Source organism: Salmo salar, chromosome ssa05, assembly GCF_905237065.1.
Source record: "Salmo salar chromosome ssa05, Ssal_v3.1, whole genome shotgun sequence".
NCBI classification, from domain to species: Eukaryota; Metazoa; Chordata; class Actinopteri; order Salmoniformes; family Salmonidae; genus Salmo; species Salmo salar.
In genome coordinates this window covers 51,990,137-52,008,729 of record NC_059446.1, presented here as the reverse complement: position 1 = coordinate 52,008,729, position 18,593 = coordinate 51,990,137, and the positions used below count along the sequence as shown (strand labels likewise).

Here is an 18,593-nt window from a genome sequence, read left to right as displayed (position 1 = left end):
TGCAGCCTCTCAAATCCACATGACAGACATTCGGACCAAAACGAGTCATTACCGTTATGTTAATCAGCACCGTAACTGACTAATTCACTTAGTGCCATATTCTCTGCGTCCACTCAGACCTTCTCCTCGACAGTATGAGTGCTACCGCACCGTCTCCTTTCCCCTCTCCGCGCCCTCCCGTCCCCAGCTGTTCAAAGTGTCACCGGAGAGATTGATAAGTTCATGCTATAAAGCGCTTTGTTTGGAGAGCCTCCCGGAGTGAGAGAAAAACACCACCTGCTTGGCGAAGGAGCGGAGGGAGTTAGTCTAACAGGCCTGTGTGTGTCAGGCTGGGTGGGCGGCGTTGAGGGAAGGTTGGGGGGAGACGGCGGGCGTTCTCCCGGGTGGGCCGCCACAGCGCACCGTTGGGTCCTTGCCACCACCGTGTTGGCCGTCGCAGATACCTCTGCATGTCACTCCAAAGGGCCCCCCCCCCCTCACACACACTCACACACATCTGACGGCGGGAACAGCTGTTCTGTTAAACATGCTGTATGGAACGTGTGTCAGCACCATATGCTTCGTCTACCAGATATGGCTTCATATCATATCAGTTCCAGCAACATGGAGGATCGGAGCCAGCCCAGTGACAGTCACCCACATGGAGGATCGGAGCCAGCCCAGTGACAGTCACCCACATGGAGGATCTGACCCAGCCCAGTGACAGTCACCCACATGGAGGATCTGACCCAGCCCAGTGACAGTCACCCACATGGAGGATCTGACCCAGCCCAGTGACAGTCACCCACATGGAGGATCGAGCCTGCCCAGTGACAGTCACCCACATGGAGGATCGGAGCCAGCCCAGTGACAGTCACCCACATGGAGGATCGGACCCAGCCCAGTGACAGACACCAAAATTCAGTTACACTATACATGCCATTTAGCCAAACACTCACATACATATAGGGGAAAACAAGATATAGCCGATATGAAGAATGATAAATATATTTTTCTTTCAAAAGCATAACGTTTTTTTATGCACGCATGTACGAGCGCGTCTAGTTTTTTGGTTCAGGACCGTGACACTTTATCCGTCCTCGCCATTAGAATTCCCGAATCCTAACTTACGGTATTCAATCATTTTGATTAAAAGCCAAGATCTCGAACAGTACTGTTGGGAGTGGAGAGGGCCAAGCAGTCCGCCACGTTTGAGAATTCATATATTTTCATAAACTTTTAACAATGTCAATGAGACACGTCTTCAATCTTTGGTCCACGCGACAGCGGGGCATTCAATCTTTCTTTAGCTTTTCGACAGAAAATTTGAATACCGCCACAGTGTTATTAATGTGATGGTTGATACGGAGGGTTTCACGGGGGGGATTCGCAGAGGGGGTTTTATTAGTTTTGGAGACACTTGAAGCCGAGGAATAAGAGGGAATGGGAGGAAGCAGGGAGGGCGTACACCGAAAGCAACGCTCGGCTAGGTCAAACAATGGGCCTTGTTTGGTCCTAGCGAATATGCTAAGATTCTAATTCAGCACGCCCAATTAACAACACTAACAAACCAAGAGGATTAATTCCTACCAGCTACAGTTTCCAATGTTAGACAGGTTACGCATGTGGCTTCTATATTTGTTTTGTTTAGATTTTTTATGTGGTCCCAGACACAATCTTCATTGTGTCCCTGTATTATAGTCAAAATGTTCCTCAACATTTGCTCTAATGTAAATGTATCTGTTTAAGACAGGCACATGGAGGCATACCTTCCTAAACTGAGGCTCAAGCTTACATGGACAGTTTGTGGTTGGCGTCCATGTATTTGTTAATTAGTGTTAACTCCAACTAATTACACTATTAAAACCTGAAAAGCAAAGAACAAGAAGCCCAGTTTTGCCCAAGAAAAAATGCCATAGATTTTTTCTGAAAAATACCCATAATGAATGAAGTGAAGTATAGATAGTGACTTATATGGATGATATTTGGAGTGATATACTACATTTGGAACACTGATAAATACCATGACTATGACATTCAATTCAAATTTCCCTGATTGACCTTGTCCTTGATGTTATGAAGACACTACCTTGGCTAACATCAAATGATTTGCCAATAGTACAGCAGATTCATTTGTACATCTAAATTGAACACGTTACACAATCCATAGTAATTGGCCAAGGTAGTGCTGGATGGGTGTGCACCAAATGGTACCATATTCTCTACATAGGGTGCTACTTTTGACTAGAGCCTTATGGGCCTTGGTCAAAAGCAGTGCACTACGAAGGGAATCGGGTGCCATTTGGGGCGTATCTCTTTGACACATCTTTGGTGTCATCGGAGGAGCCATAGAGGCGCCTGGGTAATAGACCGGGTCTCCTCTTTGACGGGAATTATTACGTGTCTGGTTACATGTAACTCTGGTGACCATTTTATCTCCATTCACTATGCTGTTATAGATATCCACCTGTCGATATTCATACCCAGGTCAAATACTATGCTGACGTTATTATTGTGTTTCTGTATGCGTGTTTGTGTGTGTGCATACCAGTGTCTATGCTTGTTGGTCTTTTTCAGGACAATTTCTCTCTCTCTCAGCCCTGTCCCCTTTCCCCTCCCTGTATCAGTGCTGTCATCAGGATGGATTGAGCCAGTCCCCCCCAGTGCAAACCAAACCACCGCGGACAGACAGAGTGGGCCTAGTATAGTAGACGCCCTCGTCCCTTTTGGGGATGTGAGGGGCCGTAGAGTTAGAAATATGGGCCTGTGTGTGTTGAGGTGTCTGATAGGGAGATGGGAGAGGGGCCGGAGTTCCAGAGAGTTTCTTGTGGTCGTTTGTAACGGGTACACTCTCTCTCATAGCACCTGCCCAAACCAGGCAGCCCTGTAATGACTCAGACTGATGATGTTAATAAGACTGGCTGCCCCCCCCCCCTTGGCTAGTAGTGGAACGCCCCAGCAAAGGTAGAGCCCCACAAGATGCAATGCACACACACACACACACATACACACGGACGCAAGCAGGCACACACAAGCTCATAGGCATACACACAAACGAACACGGACGGTCGGGCGCACGCACACACATCTCTAGCAAGCCTACCTTTCAGACGAGAGGGCGGGGGAAGAGAGAAACGGTCCTTTCCTATCTTTAAAAGAGATATAGAAATAATAATTGAAATAAAAATGTGTTGCGGTGCACAGTGAAAATCTTTCTGCTGGAAGGAATACAAGGAATTGTTATGTATGTCTTCATGCATGTACAGATAATCTGTCTCTTTTTTATTTAATAGATAAACATCAGTATTTGTTGGTTGATTCGTTTACACCTCGAATGGAAACATATAGCCATTTTTTTTTAACCAACTGTTTATTTGGTGTTCTCTCAGCATTCTAATGCTTCTGTTTTTCCCGACGTTTAATCTTTTCTTTTGGGGTACTGATCACCTCTAAGGGTTGTGTGACCAACGCGAGACGGCTAGTACTTTTTGTTTGCCACTCTCTCTCTTTCCGAACCGGAAAGAATTGATGGAGTCGCAGTATTTATTTGTGTACTGTCAGCACAGTCGCCAATCTCTCTCTCTTTCTCTCTCTCTCTCTCTCTCTAGCTCTCCCACCTTTTAAATCACTCTCTTTCTCATCTCTCTCCTCTCTCTCTCTCTGTCTCTCTGCCTCACCCTGTCTATCCCTGTCTCTTACCTCTCTCGCTCATCTCTCTCCCTCTGTCTCTCTTTCTCTACCTCTTTCTCTCCCTCTCTCTCTCTCCGTCCGGCCCGAGGTAAACATATTTTGCAGAAAAGCTGACGGAGAGCTTGTTTTAACAACCCCAAGGTCAGCGAGTCAAAGCCTGCACTCGTCACGCCAGCCTGGCTGTGTGGTGGGCTGTCTGTGTCTACCCGCAGACAACACTGTGGCATCTCCACGGAAGATTTTATCCTCTACACCTTCAATAATTCAATAATGCCTCCTCTTCTCTACTCTTTCTCCCTACTCCTTTTCCTCTCCTCTTCTGCTCTCCTCTTGTCTTCTGCACTCCTCCTCTTCCTCTCCCACTCCTACTCCTACTCCTCACCCACTTCCCTCCTCTCTTACTCTCCCCTTCTGCTCTTCCTCTCCTGTCCTCTTCCTCTCCGGGCTGTGAGTGTTGTTAGAGAGCGGACCTGAATGCCACCAGGTCTCAGATCGACCCGCTTCCTCTCCTTCTTCTGAGTAAAGGAATGATGGACTGGCGCTGAGGGCTGCAGGTTTACGAGAGAACGCGCAGTCCGTCATCCAACACTAGCCTGTGTGTGTGTTTGTGGTGCGCGCGTGTGTGTGCGCTGTATGTTGCGCCTGTGTGTTTTCCCGTGCTGTTGTTGACCTGAGTGATGGGTGGTGACCCCCTGCCTGGCGCCTGCACTCCTCTCTCCCGCCCTATTGATTTGATCTGAGGTTTCATAGCCGCGTCACGTGGCTTGTATTATTTACCGTCGCCGCTGTGTGTCTGTACTGTACCCCGGGTTACACATTCGTAGTGAGCGAGCCGGCGTTCACTTAGTATTTTGTAAGTGTAAGAAGTCACATGAGATAGGGTTGCACTCATGTCCGTTGATATGATCGTCGGAGTGTGAAAAGCTCAAGGTTGTATTTGAAGGAGCCGTTTGACTAGTTTAGCCACCACTGTGTTCGTTAGCCACCAAACGCAAGAGAATGGACTGAAACAGGGAGAGACTACCTGAGCCTTTCTTTGTCCAACGTTTTGAAACGGTGTGCCCTAACGAATACGATTCGGCCATTTTCATTATACATGTAACAAATGAAGGAACTGGTTTTTGCATTTGTTCCACCAAATTTTTACCGCCGGTCGATAAGGTGCAGGCTGAAATGGGAGGGTTGTCGCTGTCAGTATTATTCGATTGGATTTGATTGAGTGTGATTTTGAACGTCCCTCATTTCTCGGAGTTGACGGGTTGTTTCCTTCCCCTGAGCCTGTGGTAAACATTGTAATGAGCGTGGATCTCCCACTCGGTCTCTGCCACGCTAGAGCCCAGGTTAAGTGCAGTTGCAGGCTATTATACATCATTAGGGTAAGTAAGACTCAGCCATGGGGAGAAGAGAAATGGAGGCCTGGGACGGTTCATTCCTCATCGGCTGCATGGGGCTGAGGGAGGGACAGGGAGGCAGGAATAAGGCCCGGTATCATACACACTCGCACCATCGGACACTCACACGCAATCAAATACATGTACGCACGCACACAATCACACGCACACAGCCACATAGTCACAAATCACTGTGTCAATAAGACACTTTATATGGGTTAAGGCACCACCGATCACTCCCACACCAGCCAGTCAGCCAGCCAGTCAACAGCACTACCCTACACTCTACGTGGGAGGACAGAGTTGAAACTGGGACTTATGGGATTTCTTTGTCTTTCTGTGTCTTTAGAATTTAGTCCCATATCAGAGTAGCAACTTCCAGTTGGGCTTGTAAAGTGTGGACTAGATTTGGGGGGGGGTCAACGGTAGCTTTACTCACCTGGTCTTGCAGAAGAGAACGCAAACTCAAAAGTGCTAGATAAAGGAGAGAGGGAGAAATACTAATTGCTCTCATTACGGAGGAGCAACTGTAAATCAGCAGAGCTCAAATAGAGGAGAGAGTGGTCTTGAAAGACACTGTAGTTACTGCAACGAAGGCCACTTCCCCCCTCCGCCCGGGATTAAAACCCGAGGCCGGGCGGCGCAGTGGAACCGATCAGGTTTGAATGCGAATTTCGATAAAGGACAGTTCGGTTAATAGATCTGCTCTTCTCTCTGATGAAGGAATTGGGCGCGTTTGAGATTGGAGTTTTAAATGCAATTTAGAGAAGAAAAAAAAAAACACATGGCGAAAAAGGGGAGATATTTTCCCTAATTTAAAGAAAATAATTAAAGCCCAGAAAGGGCATTACTAGGAGGGCATATTTTCTACAGGCAATTACAAGGTCAATAAATCCTCAACATCCTCCCTTAAAGTTCCCCTAGTATGTATGTTCTGGAATTGTGTTCTTCTGTTCAACTTCTTTAATTGGCTCTGTAGTGGCTGCGCGGACACGCGCGCGCGCGCGCGCTTGTTTGTGCGCACACACACACGTACATTTAATGTACACACACACACACACACACACACACCACACACACACACACACACACACACACATAGAGATCCAGTAGCAGGGGGAGAGAAGGACTGGTCTGGTTTGTCTCTCTGGGCTGGGTGACAGCTGTGTGTGAAGTCCTCTCAATCTGCCCACACTGTCATCTGTTCACATGAGATCTACACAAACACGCAACTGCTTGTGAAGCTGTTAAAGTGGTTTTGTAAAGCGTTCCTTCATTATTGGCTTGAGTCCATATCCAAAACCTACAGTACCTTGAAAGGACAGAGATTGAAATTCAGGTGGCAGCAAACTGCAAAAGCGACAAAGAGTGAGGAGGAGAGAGGGAGAAGAAGACGAGCTGCGAAAGAGGCAAGAGAGGACAAGGTCAAAGAGGAGCGATTTCGCGTGCGCGAGAAAGAAAGAGTGAGAACGAAGGAGAGAGTGAGAGAGAGTGAGAGAGAGGGGGGGGGTGGTTTACATAACACCGGAGATTGTCTTTGGCATGCGTCAGCCGCCGAGAGGCATCAATCACTCCATCTGTGTAAAATCACAAGCTGACTCCGATATTGCTAAATATTTATACTGTCAGATACACACAGGCAGTGCAGATGAAAAGGGCCATTCATTAGGCTTTCTCCAGCCTGTCAGCCTGCAGATGGAGATTAGAGGGAAACCTCCCACCATGGTCGCCTCACGCCGTCTCCCCAGCTCTATATTTAGCCCCTTCACCACGATAAATATCTCCGCAATGCCTCTGTTAGGTAAATACGACCAGGGATGATCTGGAGGTAACGTAAACAGAACGTTGTGTCGTCGAGAGGTAACAACAGGGATGTAACGCAGCAGGTTTGGGTTTGGTTTGGTCAGGCCTGTTGCCTCGACTTTGCTAGGCCTTGCGCTACCAAATGTTTCTGTCTGTCTTTCGGTCTCTGTCTTTATTTGTTTCTCTCTGTCTTTCTCTATCTTCTTTGGTTTAGACATGAAGTAAGCAGCTCATATTTTTTTTATTTTATTTAACTAGGCAAGTCAGTTAAGAACAAATTCTTATTTACAATGACGGCCTACTGGGGAACAGTGGGTTAACTGCCTTGGTCAGGGGCAGAACGACATGTCAGCTCGGGGATTCGATCCAGCAATTTTTCGGTTACTGGCCCAACACTCTAACCACTAGGCAACCTGCCGCCCCATATTTTTCATTACTCACAGAGGGCTGAATATTTCATCTGTCGGACTATCTGACTTTCAGATCATAGTAGCTCTGTCTGTCTGTCTATCTATCTGACTTTCAGATCATAGTAGCTCTGTCTATCTATCTGACTTTCAGATCATAGTAGCTCTGTCTGTCTATCTGACTTTCAGATCATAGTAGCTCTGTCTATCTGTCTATCTGACTTTCAGATCATAGTAGCTCTGTCTATCTATCTGACTTTCAGATCACAGTAGCTCTGTCTGTCTGACTATCTGACTTTCAGAACATAGTAGCTCTGTGTCTCTCTCTCTCTCTCTCTCTCTCTCTCTCTGAAGCAACACAGCAAAGCAACAAAGAAATATAAACTTTTACGTTTAATTACAGTGGAAATCTCCATGTTGATTAGGGGGAAAAATCTGCTTTATTCTTCCCAACTTCAAATTCATAATGAATCATTAAGTCATGTGAGAGTGTGAGGGATAGAGAGGGGATGCAGGGATGGAGGGAGGAATGGAGAGAGGAGGAGAAAGGGAAAGGCGTGTAATTATCTTCAGAATGTAGACATCACCAGTAAATCCATGGAGCCATCTGACATGGCTAATTAAGGAAGCAATCAAAGGTCCACCTCTCGAGAGTTGGCGAGGTAGAGAGAGGGAGAGAGCGAGGTAGAGAGAGAGAGAGGGCGAGTGGGAGAGAGGGAGGTATAATGGGGAGAGTGAGAGAAGGGCAGGAAGGAGAGTGGAGGAGTGACTGAAGCAGTCTGTACTGTTGGGCTCTTTGTGATGATTCCGTGTGTCAGTCCTCTGAGCGGAGGCTCATGCAGGCCTAACTAACCCTAGCTCCTTTATCAAGCTTTCAATCTGACGCTAACTATCACAGATATTGTAAGTCAGTGTGCTATGCCCCAGTGGAAGGGTGTGTGTGTGTGTGCGTGAGTGTGTGCGTGTGCGTGTACATGTGCTTTCTCAGCGGTGCTCTGTAAGAGAACCCATGGTGACTTATGGGGCACATGTATAATGTCACGGAAACTCAGCTAGAAAGCAGCTTGGACCATGGTGGTAATTCACCCAAGAGTCAGTGAAATGTGTGTGTGTCTGGGATTCCTCTGAACGAATCGTCCAGTCCTCTTCCAATTCCTGGGTGGTCAGATACGGAAGGTCAATGAGACAAAGGGTCGGACACTCCCCCCCCCACAAAACTCACCTTTATCAAGGGTTACCCCCTCTCCCTACCCTCCACATTCTCCACAACCTCCGTCCCTTGGTGGCAGAGGCGTGGGTGACCAGGGGGTCAGCCAGTCTTGGCCAGGGGAGAGTCAGCAGAAAAGGAGCTGAGGGGAGGTAGAGGAGTGCAGGGAGGAGAGAGAGGATCGCAGGGTTGAGAGAGGAGGATAGTGATCTGGCTCTATGCATTGTGGGTGACCAACACTGTACCAAACCCTGGTTGTATGCCTTCTTCCTTTGACTGGCAGCCCTATGCCCTAACGATATGTCCTTAAAGGCCCACTCTGTGATTTCTAAGATTGTTTATGATTATTTAAATTAATGATTTAAACCCATTGATTCTTGAAGAATATAACTTATGTCCCTCTCTTGTTGAATGTACGGTTGACCTAGAAAGATCAGTGCGCCCTTTGTATGGCTGTTTGTCCTTGGGGTGTGTACTGTGCTGTGTGTCTCCATCCTTCTCTCTCCTCCTTATCCTTCTCTCATCTTTCTCCCGTCCTCATCCGTCTGTCCCCCTAGTGTCAGTCTCGTCCTGGTGTAATTGCTTGTTTTTTTTTTTGGGGTCACCAGGCCAGTCCCCCCCTCTCTCTCGCTCTCTCTCTCTCTCTCTCTCTCTCTCTCTCTCCCTGGTGTTGATTCATAGAGCTTGTAAAGCTGACAGTGGTCCCTCTCAGTCCCTTTCAGCTGGAACAAAGCAGGTGACAAGAACACCTCCCTAGACGGCTGACCTGTTGGTCCCCACTGTCCCTGCCCCGCCTCTCCTTGCCTGGGCTTGAGGGACACGGGGGGGGGTCTACATTCGAGCATGTAGCCTGTACCTTGTAGTGGGGGGGGACGTCCTTCTTCTAACCCTCCCCCCTAACCTAACCTCCCATGTCCCCCTCCCCCTCGAGTCCCCCAGCCCCCACAGCCCATCCTTGGTGACCTGGATACTAGCTCTCTCTGACACTTGAACTACTTAGCTGTGTCAACGCCCCAACAGCACCACTGACACCCATCCTGCTTGTGCATCAGCTGTAAAATCGGCCTCAAAAATAAAATATCTGGGGTTTAGTGGTCTCGCACCGCCCCGTTCGAAGCATCCAGGTTCATATCTCTAATTTTACGTAATCGTGGGCGTAGAGGGATTGTAAAGGATTCTGTTTGAAACGAATTGATCTTAAAGCCCAAGTGTTTTTCACAGTGTTGTCATTGTGCCGTCATGTTTGATACAGTATAACTGACTGAGCTGGCTTATGCTTATGTCCAATCCAGGTTCGACTGTCCGCTATACCCAGGTTGATTTGTATTCCCTCTAAATGCTGTATGTTCAGTTCAGTGTTAAGGCAGTTCAGACAATGTTAAGGTTGACTGGTGTAATTGATTGGTGGGGGCTGCATGTCGGTGTTAAGGTTATTTCCTCCAACTGCTGGTAAGTGGCGTCTGACCGCTTCCCAGGCGACGTCCCTCTCCTCCCTGAAATAGTGCCACTTAGAACCCCCCCTCCTCTACCCAACACCACAGGCTGTGCTACAGTTGAAGTCGGAAGTTTACATACACCTTAGCCAAATACATTTAAACTCAGTTTTTCACAATTTCTGACATTCAATCCCAGTAAAAATTCCCTGTCTTAGGTCAGTTAGGATCACCAGTTTATTTAAGAATGTGAAATGTCAGAATAATAGTTGAGAGAATGATTTATTTTGGCTTTTATTTCTTTCATCACATTCCCAGTGGGACAGAAGTTTACATACACTCAATTAGTATTTGGTAGCATTGCCTTTAAATTGTTGAACTTGGGTCAAACGTTTCGGGTAGCCTTCCACAAGCTTCCCACATTAAGTTGGGTGAATTTTGGCCCATTCCTCCTGACAGAGCTGATGTAACTGAGTCAGGTTTGTAGGCCTCCTTGCTCACAAATGCTTTTTCAGTTCTGCCCACAAATTTTCTATAGGATTGGGGTCAGGGCTTTTTGATGGCCACTCCAATACCTTGACTTTGTGGTCCTTAAGCCATTTTGCCACAACTTTGGAAGTATGCTTGGGGTCATTGTCCATTTGGAAGATCCATTTCCGACCAAGTTTTAACTTCCTGACTGATGTCTTGAGATGTTGCTTCAATATATCCACATAATTTTCCATCCTCATGATGCTATCTATTTTGTGAAGGGCACCAGTCCCTCCTGCAGCAAAGCACCCACACAACATGATGCTGCCACCCCCGTGCTTCATGGTTGGGATGGTGTTCTTCGGCTTGCAAGCTTCCCCCTTTTTCCTCCAAACATAATGACCGTCATTATGGCCAAACAGTTCTATTTTTGTTTCATCCGACCAGAGCACATTTCTCCAAAAAGTACGATCTTTGTCCCCATGTGCAGTTGCAAACCGTAGTCTGGCTTTTTTATGGCGGTTTTGGAGCAGTGGCTTCTTCCTTGCCGAGCGGCCTTTCAGGTTATGTCGATATAGGACTCGATTTACTGTGGATATAGATACTTTTGTACCTGTTTCCTCCAGCATCTTTACAAGATCTTTTGCTGTCGTTCTGGGATTGATTTGCACTTTTCGCACCAAAGTACGTTCATCTCTAGGAGACAGAACGTGTGTCCTTCCTGAGCGGTATGACGGCTGTCTGGTCCCATGGTGTTTATAATTGCGTGCTATTGTTTGTACAGATGAACGGGTTACCTTCAACGAGAGACGACTTGTCCTCGTGCTCATTTTTCCACTTGAGAAATACTGCACCAAACAGTACATTAGTTAGATGTAAAATTGCGAAAAAATTAGATGTAAAAAGATCTCTTCTGCAAAAAAATTCAAAATGAATGCCAGATTTCTTGAGTGATCTTAGATTAATTCGGACTATTTTGAGGAAGTGTATACCGCCTACGACATCTCAAAATGGACAAACAGTGCTATTTTCTCATTTTTCAAGGTCTTTAAGTATGCAAGCACACTGGCTGTGTGTCTGACTGGCTGTCTGTCGTTTTGTCCGTCTGCATTCTTCTGTGTCTCTGACACTATAATTCTCGTATACTTTATTATCTCACCATTCCATCTCTGTTGTGGCTTTTCCCTCGTTCTCTGTAGGGAGGCCACTCTCATCTGGAGAAACGACATCAGAGCCTCCCTTCCATCGCTCCCCTTCTTTCTTTTTATCTTATTCTCGCCGAGCCTCCATCTTGTTTGGAATCACTTCAAATAATGCAGTGTGCTTCTCTCTGTCCTCACGACTCGCTGTTTAAAGGAATCAGTCACTCAGAACACTCAAAACACATATTAAACACGCATCAGCCTCTCGCCGGGGCCAAATCACGCTGTTCAAATGTTGTTCTTCCACCGGGAGCGCGGGGACAAGTGAGGAGATGGGATGTGCAACATTAACTTGATTCGCGGCGGCGGCGACTGAGTGACACCCCATAAACCTCAGCGGGCAGGCAGGTTGCTGCTAGGCCCGGCAGACAGAACCCCGTGGATAATGTGACACACACTAGCGATGCCTCCTATAGACACACACACACACACACACACACACACACACACACACACACACACACACACACACACACACACACACACACACACACACACACATAAGCGCAGTCACACTCACACACACACACACACGTACACATACTCGTTTTATGGTAATGTATAAACATCACAGCATTGAGTTATTGTCCTCTCCAGTCGGCCTCTCGGCTCTTAACAGTTGAGCGTTGGCATAAACCATTAGCAGTATAGTGGTGGCTAGTGGGTCTCTGTAACCTCTGCTGTTCTAAATGTCAGCCTCCCATACAGAGGGACAGGGGTCCTAGTTGTCACAGCACTTGTTCTATAGACTGTCCAAAGACTGACCATAGTGTTTCCGACTGAAGTATTCATGACTATGGGTTTTTAATGTGTGAATTATGGAGATTTGGTTTCTTATTGTGTCATTATACTTCTCATGAAAGTTGAATGTTTGTTTCTATTGCGATAATGCCTACCTACCGTGTACTTCAGGAGATTAGTGAGATTTTGCATTTCATTTTGGAAATGTATTGTTACAGGTTTGTGCTTAAATACATTATGCGATCCATCCAGAGAGTGAGGGAAATAGAAAGACAGGAGAGGGGAAGAGAGATGAGCGACAAAGACAGAACGAGACGGAGAAAGACATGGAAAGAGGGAAACAGTGGTAGGATATAGGGTCGACTCTGATAAACGAAGAGGAGTGGGCGACTGATACAGCTCTCCTCTTCTCCTCTCCTCTGTCTGGAATGAAACCGGCATCGCTTGGCACAGTCATCTACACATACATTTCACTCTGATGTTACGCGTCATTCATGGGGGAATGCACAAAGTATCGCCCCCCCCCCAACAATTTCCCATGCAATCACAGATGGGAGGTTGTGCGAAGATGGGGGACCTATTTTGCAAAGGCATATCAGTGGAGGATGGAGATGGACTGTTATTTGGCAGAGGGTGTTGCGAGTTGTGATTATGAAGAACTGACCGCTGGTCAGTTTGTTGACACACAGACATACTAGCGTTGGTTACACTAGTCACTGGGATACACAATGTACCCGATCTAGGTGTAGTTGACTATGGTGTAGCTACAGTATGTTCACTGTGTATTACACTGGTCATCATAGGCCATTTTGTAGCTTTACCATCAAATGGTCAACCCACCTGGTAAAATAAGAGTTAAATCAAATAGAAATAGAAATGACGGTGAGAAATGGAGAAATAAATGATTGATGAGTTTATTGTTGTGTGTGAAGCAGACCTGGGTCAGATTCTTTTAAATACTTTGTTCTCTGATTTACGTTTAGCCCGGTACAATGGAACCAAGCACACTTGCCTAGAAAATATTTGACCCAGGTCTGGTGTGAGGGCGTGTTGTGTTGGTGTGTGTATGTGAGCGAGTGTCTCCTGATCCTCTCCAAATCCCTTTTCTCTGGATAGATTGTGCACGTCTGAATCCTCGGAGCTGCTCTCAGCCTTAAACAATGGCATTTCTAACACCGTTCCCATCGCCTTGGCAACTCCATAGCAACCTGTGGTCTGCCAGGGCATGGTGTGGATCAATTAGCACCATCTGATGCCTCACCACTTCTTGTCGCCCATTGTAATATCTTTCATTTTTTTCTGAAAAAAATGAATGTGTATTTATTTGTTTTTAACAAATATGCGCGCTCGATTATTTTTCATATGAAGTTAATGGAGTATTTAGATATATATATTTTTATGTTATGCTCTGCTAATACATAAACTTTGCCAGTGCCCTGCAGAACTTGATTTAAAAAGGAATAAAGAAAAAATCATGGAGACGACATGTCCCTGGCCAATAGAATGAATGGACATTAAAAAGAAAGGAGGACCAAGGCACTCTTTATAAAATGTATAAAAATGCCTTTATTTGTAAACAAAAATGTCTAAATCTGACGTGTTTCGGTTGTTTGGCCACCAGGGAGTACAAAGATATGATAATACAATGTTTTCTTCTGAACAAAGCATTTTCCCATCAACCCTGATTGAAGACATGAGGGCGTGGTTACAGAATAGTTAATAGTCATTGGACAACACCTAGTATCTTTTTTCTACAAGAATAAACGCTCCTAATTACTAAAATGTCCATTGACAGAATGTTATCAAAACCCAATGCACATCATACTGCTTTGCCATTAACGCTGGTCCATATCTCTGTGCTTTTTCCAGGTATCGTGTCCAAGTCGTTCGAGTGTCGTCTGAAGGGCCAGGGAGCCACGTTCGTGGAGGTCGACACAGCGTTTGACGGGGCCTTCCCGGTGCGGAGGGTGGGCTCCATGGAGGGGCTGGAGGGCCAGGAGGGTGTCCAGCAGGTGATTATCATCCAGGGCTACGGCGATGGGGAGATGGCCTTCGACCAGGCCCTGGAAGAGTCAGCCGCTGCCACCCTGCGGGACCTGGCCATGGCGGGCCAGGTGGCCGAGGTGCTCCACATCACCGAGGACGGCCAGGTCATCTCCTCGGGGAGGGAGGTGTCTGCAGGCGGGGCACATCACCTGGCTGGAGGCACCACCCAGTACGTCCTGCTGGAGTCCGGTGGGTCTGCAGCCGGAGGTGGAGGTCATGGGGGAAGGGCGATGCACCACCACATGGTGTCGGAGTCATCCACGGCTCTGGATGCCCTCCTCAGTGCCGTCAGTGAGATGGGCCAGCAGGAAGAAGACAGCCAAGAGGTCATGACCCAGGAGGTTGTGTCAGAGGTCATGGAGCGAGTGGAGGAGGAGGAGATGGAGGTGGAGGTGAAGACGGAGGAGGAGGTGTGCGAGGAGCAGCAGGTGCAGGAGGAGCAGGTGGTCCAGGAGGTGCTGCAGTTTGCAGCCAGCCAGCTGATGATGAAGGAGGGCCTGACACAGGTGATCGTCAACGATGAGGGTACCCACTACATCGTGACGGAGCTGGATGACAACACTCTCCAGGTGGAGGGGACCATGTACACCCAGCACCAGGGAGGGGAGGACGACCAGCAGAGTGAGGGAGTTTCAGAGGGCCAGGCTGGGGAGAGGATGGTCTACTACCTGGATGGAGCTCCACACAACGTGGTTCTGGAGAAGGTGGAGGTGGACTAGTCAGTGACTGTGGCACGTTTCCTTGATTCCTCGAGTCCTCTCTCCTCGCCTCCTTCTCAAAAGCCGTTGGATAAGAAGTTATAGGGGAGTGACCTCTGACTTTTTCATCCATTGGGTTTTGAGAAGGAGGCGAGTAGAGAGGATGCAAGAAATCAAGGAAATGCAATTGAGACTCTCCCTGTGTGATGAACAAATGTCCAGCTTATTAAAGCCCTTAAGAGTCTTTCTCTTTGTCTCTTTCATGGAAAATGAAATATTTTTTTTACATAGCTTTATCTCCATTTTGTAACGATTTACTCAGGATAACCTTCACATCTATGGAGTTATAGTGAGGGGCGAAGATTATTGCTAACATTATTTAACATCTGCATCATTTTATGGCCAATGCCAGAATTACCACTTGTTTTTGGAGTCATGACTGTAAGACTGGAAATACATAGGCTATTTTCACATGGTTATATTTTTTGAAGTGTGTTCAATTGCAAAAATGATCATTTTAAGATTACATTTCCAGCAGGACATTTTCACGTTATCTATAAAGACGTACAATCTTTAAGTTGCATGATTTGGTTTTATTGAAAGTTGGAGAATAATAACAGCTTTATTTTCAAGGAAATTTTCACCCAAAAACTATATTTTGGTATTTGTTTAATTAGTCCATTATTGATACAGTCCCACAAGGTTTTGCATGTCAGCAATCACTTTTTGAAGATATATAACTTTCAAAATACTGAAATACAGCCTGTATGATGCATTTTGCGTCATGGTGCAAATGTAGCATCATATGGTGCAAAATGCATCATACCAGCTGTATTTCTGTATTTTGAAAGTTATATATCTTGAAAACGTGATTGCTGATATGCAAAACATTTCTGTACTATATCAACAATGGACTAATGAAACAAATACCAAAATATCCTTTTTGGGTGGAGTGTTCCTTTAAGTAGTGAATTCATTTGCAATTGTAAATTAAATAATTATTTTTTGTTTGTTCATTTAAAAGGTACATTAATAGGTCATGTTTTGATAAGACAGGCTATTACAACTTGCTATCGTACCTTGCTGAATCTAGGACCAATAGCATTTTGGGCATCGAAAATATCCAGGCTGGTGATTGGTCTAAATCCAGGGGCAGTCCAATGATTGGCTTTTTTTTCAGCAATTGCTCAATATGGTTAGGATGCTGATTGGTCTGAATCCAGGGGCAGTCCACCTGTTTTTCAGGATGTTCTCAAAATGGCATGGTGCTGAGTTTATGATAATCATAATTCAATTCAAGTTGACAAGTCTTTTTTTTTCTATTGGTTTTACTGCTCTCAGTTAATGTAAATATATGTTTCTGTAAATGAAATTGTAATGATACTGGTGTTTGAGTAATGACAATAAAGCTCAATCTTCATTTGGAGGGGTGTTTGTTCACCTCAAGTTTTCTATGACAGTGATACAATCTCCTATTCACATAAACCACATGAACTTACATGCATCAACTGGCATAGGAGCTTCGACCAAGTGTGTTTCCAATCACCATCATCATGATCATCACCGTTGTCATTATCACCGTCATTACCATCATCATGATCACCATCATCCTAATCATAATCCGCCTCTCCCGCGGTCAGCCTCCTATTCTCTCCCTCCATTGTGTTGAACAGAACACACACATTCTTTCTCCTCACAGTATTCAAGAGCTGGAAGAGGGAATCAATATTCACTTAGGGCCGTAGTACAGCCTGGGCTCTGATTGAGTGAGTGGGAGCCCAGCATGACGGCTATGAACACAATGCAGAAAGACTAGCTTTCACACAGGGGCCATCAGGAGATCATCCCTTTAATGTAACACACAGCCAGGTATATGTGTGTGTGTGTGTGTGTGTGTGTGTGTGTGTGTGTGTGTGTGTGTGTGTGTGTGTGTGTGTGTTAGCGAGAGAGAGAGAGAGAGAGAGAGAGTTGTGGGCTGGCTGAGAGGAGTGGATTACAGCTGGATTGAGTGAGTGAGGTGAGAGACGAGCAGCAGCAGAGAAATCCCCCCTCATAACCACTGTTGGAAGGTGAGCCTGTAATTTCACATGGCGTGCTGTATGTCTCTCTGCTACACAGGACTATAGCACAGAACCCTGCCTCAGCTAAAACCTGCAATCCTAGCTGTCTCCTTTCACACTTTCTCCTCCCAGTTAACACACAGTTAACACAATTAGATCACGTGAATCACCATGGTGTGTGGGTTTCTATGTGTGTATTTCTGCGCGTTGTGTGTACGTGTAATATGCTTATATATGTGCATGCGGGCGGCGTGTGTCTCACTCTCTCCACCCTGTGCGGCTTCCTAATCAGAGACGGGTGGTTCATTATTAGCTACAGCAGGCCGTGCGTGTGACATGGAAGAGGGAGAAATTAGCAGCTGTCACCGAGTGATGAGTTCATTTCCTGACAGGCCCGGTTCGCCTGAGTCCGTTAGAGACGACGGGCAGACGGTTGATGGAAACCTGCCGCTGCAGCATAATTGGCGAGCCGGAAAAGGGCAGAGGGCTGGTGGAAGGGCGGCTATCCTCCCTCTCTTTCCATCACTCTGTGGGGGCAGACGTGAGAGCGAGAGGAGAGGGACAGGGGGTTGGGATCTCTCTGAGTATGATAAATTTGGCAATTCTGTTTAGTTCACCGTCTATAGAAAACATATCAGCCCGTGGATCATTTTCTTAATGTCTCTGCTATTAGTTTTGCGGCCCCTTTGGCAGTATTAGCATTCTCGCTGATACTGATAGACTCTGGTTGTGTGTTGTGTCCTGGGGACAGCATGCAGGTACAATTCTATTAAAGGGACCTGTTTGTTTGTGGTCTACTTTCTATGTTATGTGGTCTTGTACCTGGAACGTGAAGGCAGCTGAAGAGATGTACTGTAAATTCTATATTTTCTAGTCAATCATTGTATCAGTACTCTTAACTGAACTGTATTTTCTGGAGTCTATGAAAGCTTATATAATGCGGCAGCAACACATCATGTCTGGTTCATCTCTTTAAGGAATGATGGGGCCTTCCATCTCCCTCCCCCCCGTATCCCTGTCTTTGATCACACTGATCCAGCGCTAGCACCCCCACCCCCCACCCTCCTGCCATAGACCACTGCCACACCTACCTCAGCGCCTGACATACATTGACAACCCCACTCCATTCCTGAGCCACTCATAGCAGGCTTTCCCCCACAGAACCCCCCCCCAAACACACACTGCGAAATACACACACACACACACACACACACACACACACGCTCAAGCATGTCCACAAACACACACAAGCACCCCTGAAAACACATCGGGCCCACAGACATGCGCCGCTCTCAACACTTCATTAAGAGAAGCAGTGATTGAAAAACGATCCGATTAGCTCACTATGAAGAGCGGTGTGACCGAAATAACTGTCATTTCAACCTTGAACGAGAAACAACTGTAAGTGCTTTTAATTAGACACGAGAGAGAAAGAGATTCCCCTCCTTCCCCAGCATGCAATGTT

General features: G+C 46.4%; 1 protein-coding gene across 2 annotated transcripts in view; it reads left to right on the top strand.

Moving 5' to 3' along the window:
• The window catches only part of LOC106605077 (zinc finger protein 407), a 158,443-nt gene extending 141,949 nt beyond the window's left edge, over positions 1 to 16,494 (top strand). For both annotated transcript variants that reach the window (XM_014200354.2, XM_014200355.2), the window contains exon 9: positions 14,194 to 16,494. In XM_014200354.2, the coding sequence (XP_014055829.1) occupies positions 14,194 to 15,089 (896 nt within the window). In that variant the 3' untranslated portion in view covers positions 15,090 to 16,494. The remainder of the gene's footprint in view (positions 1 to 14,193) is intronic.
• Positions 16,495 to 18,593: the final 2,099 nt, after the last annotated feature.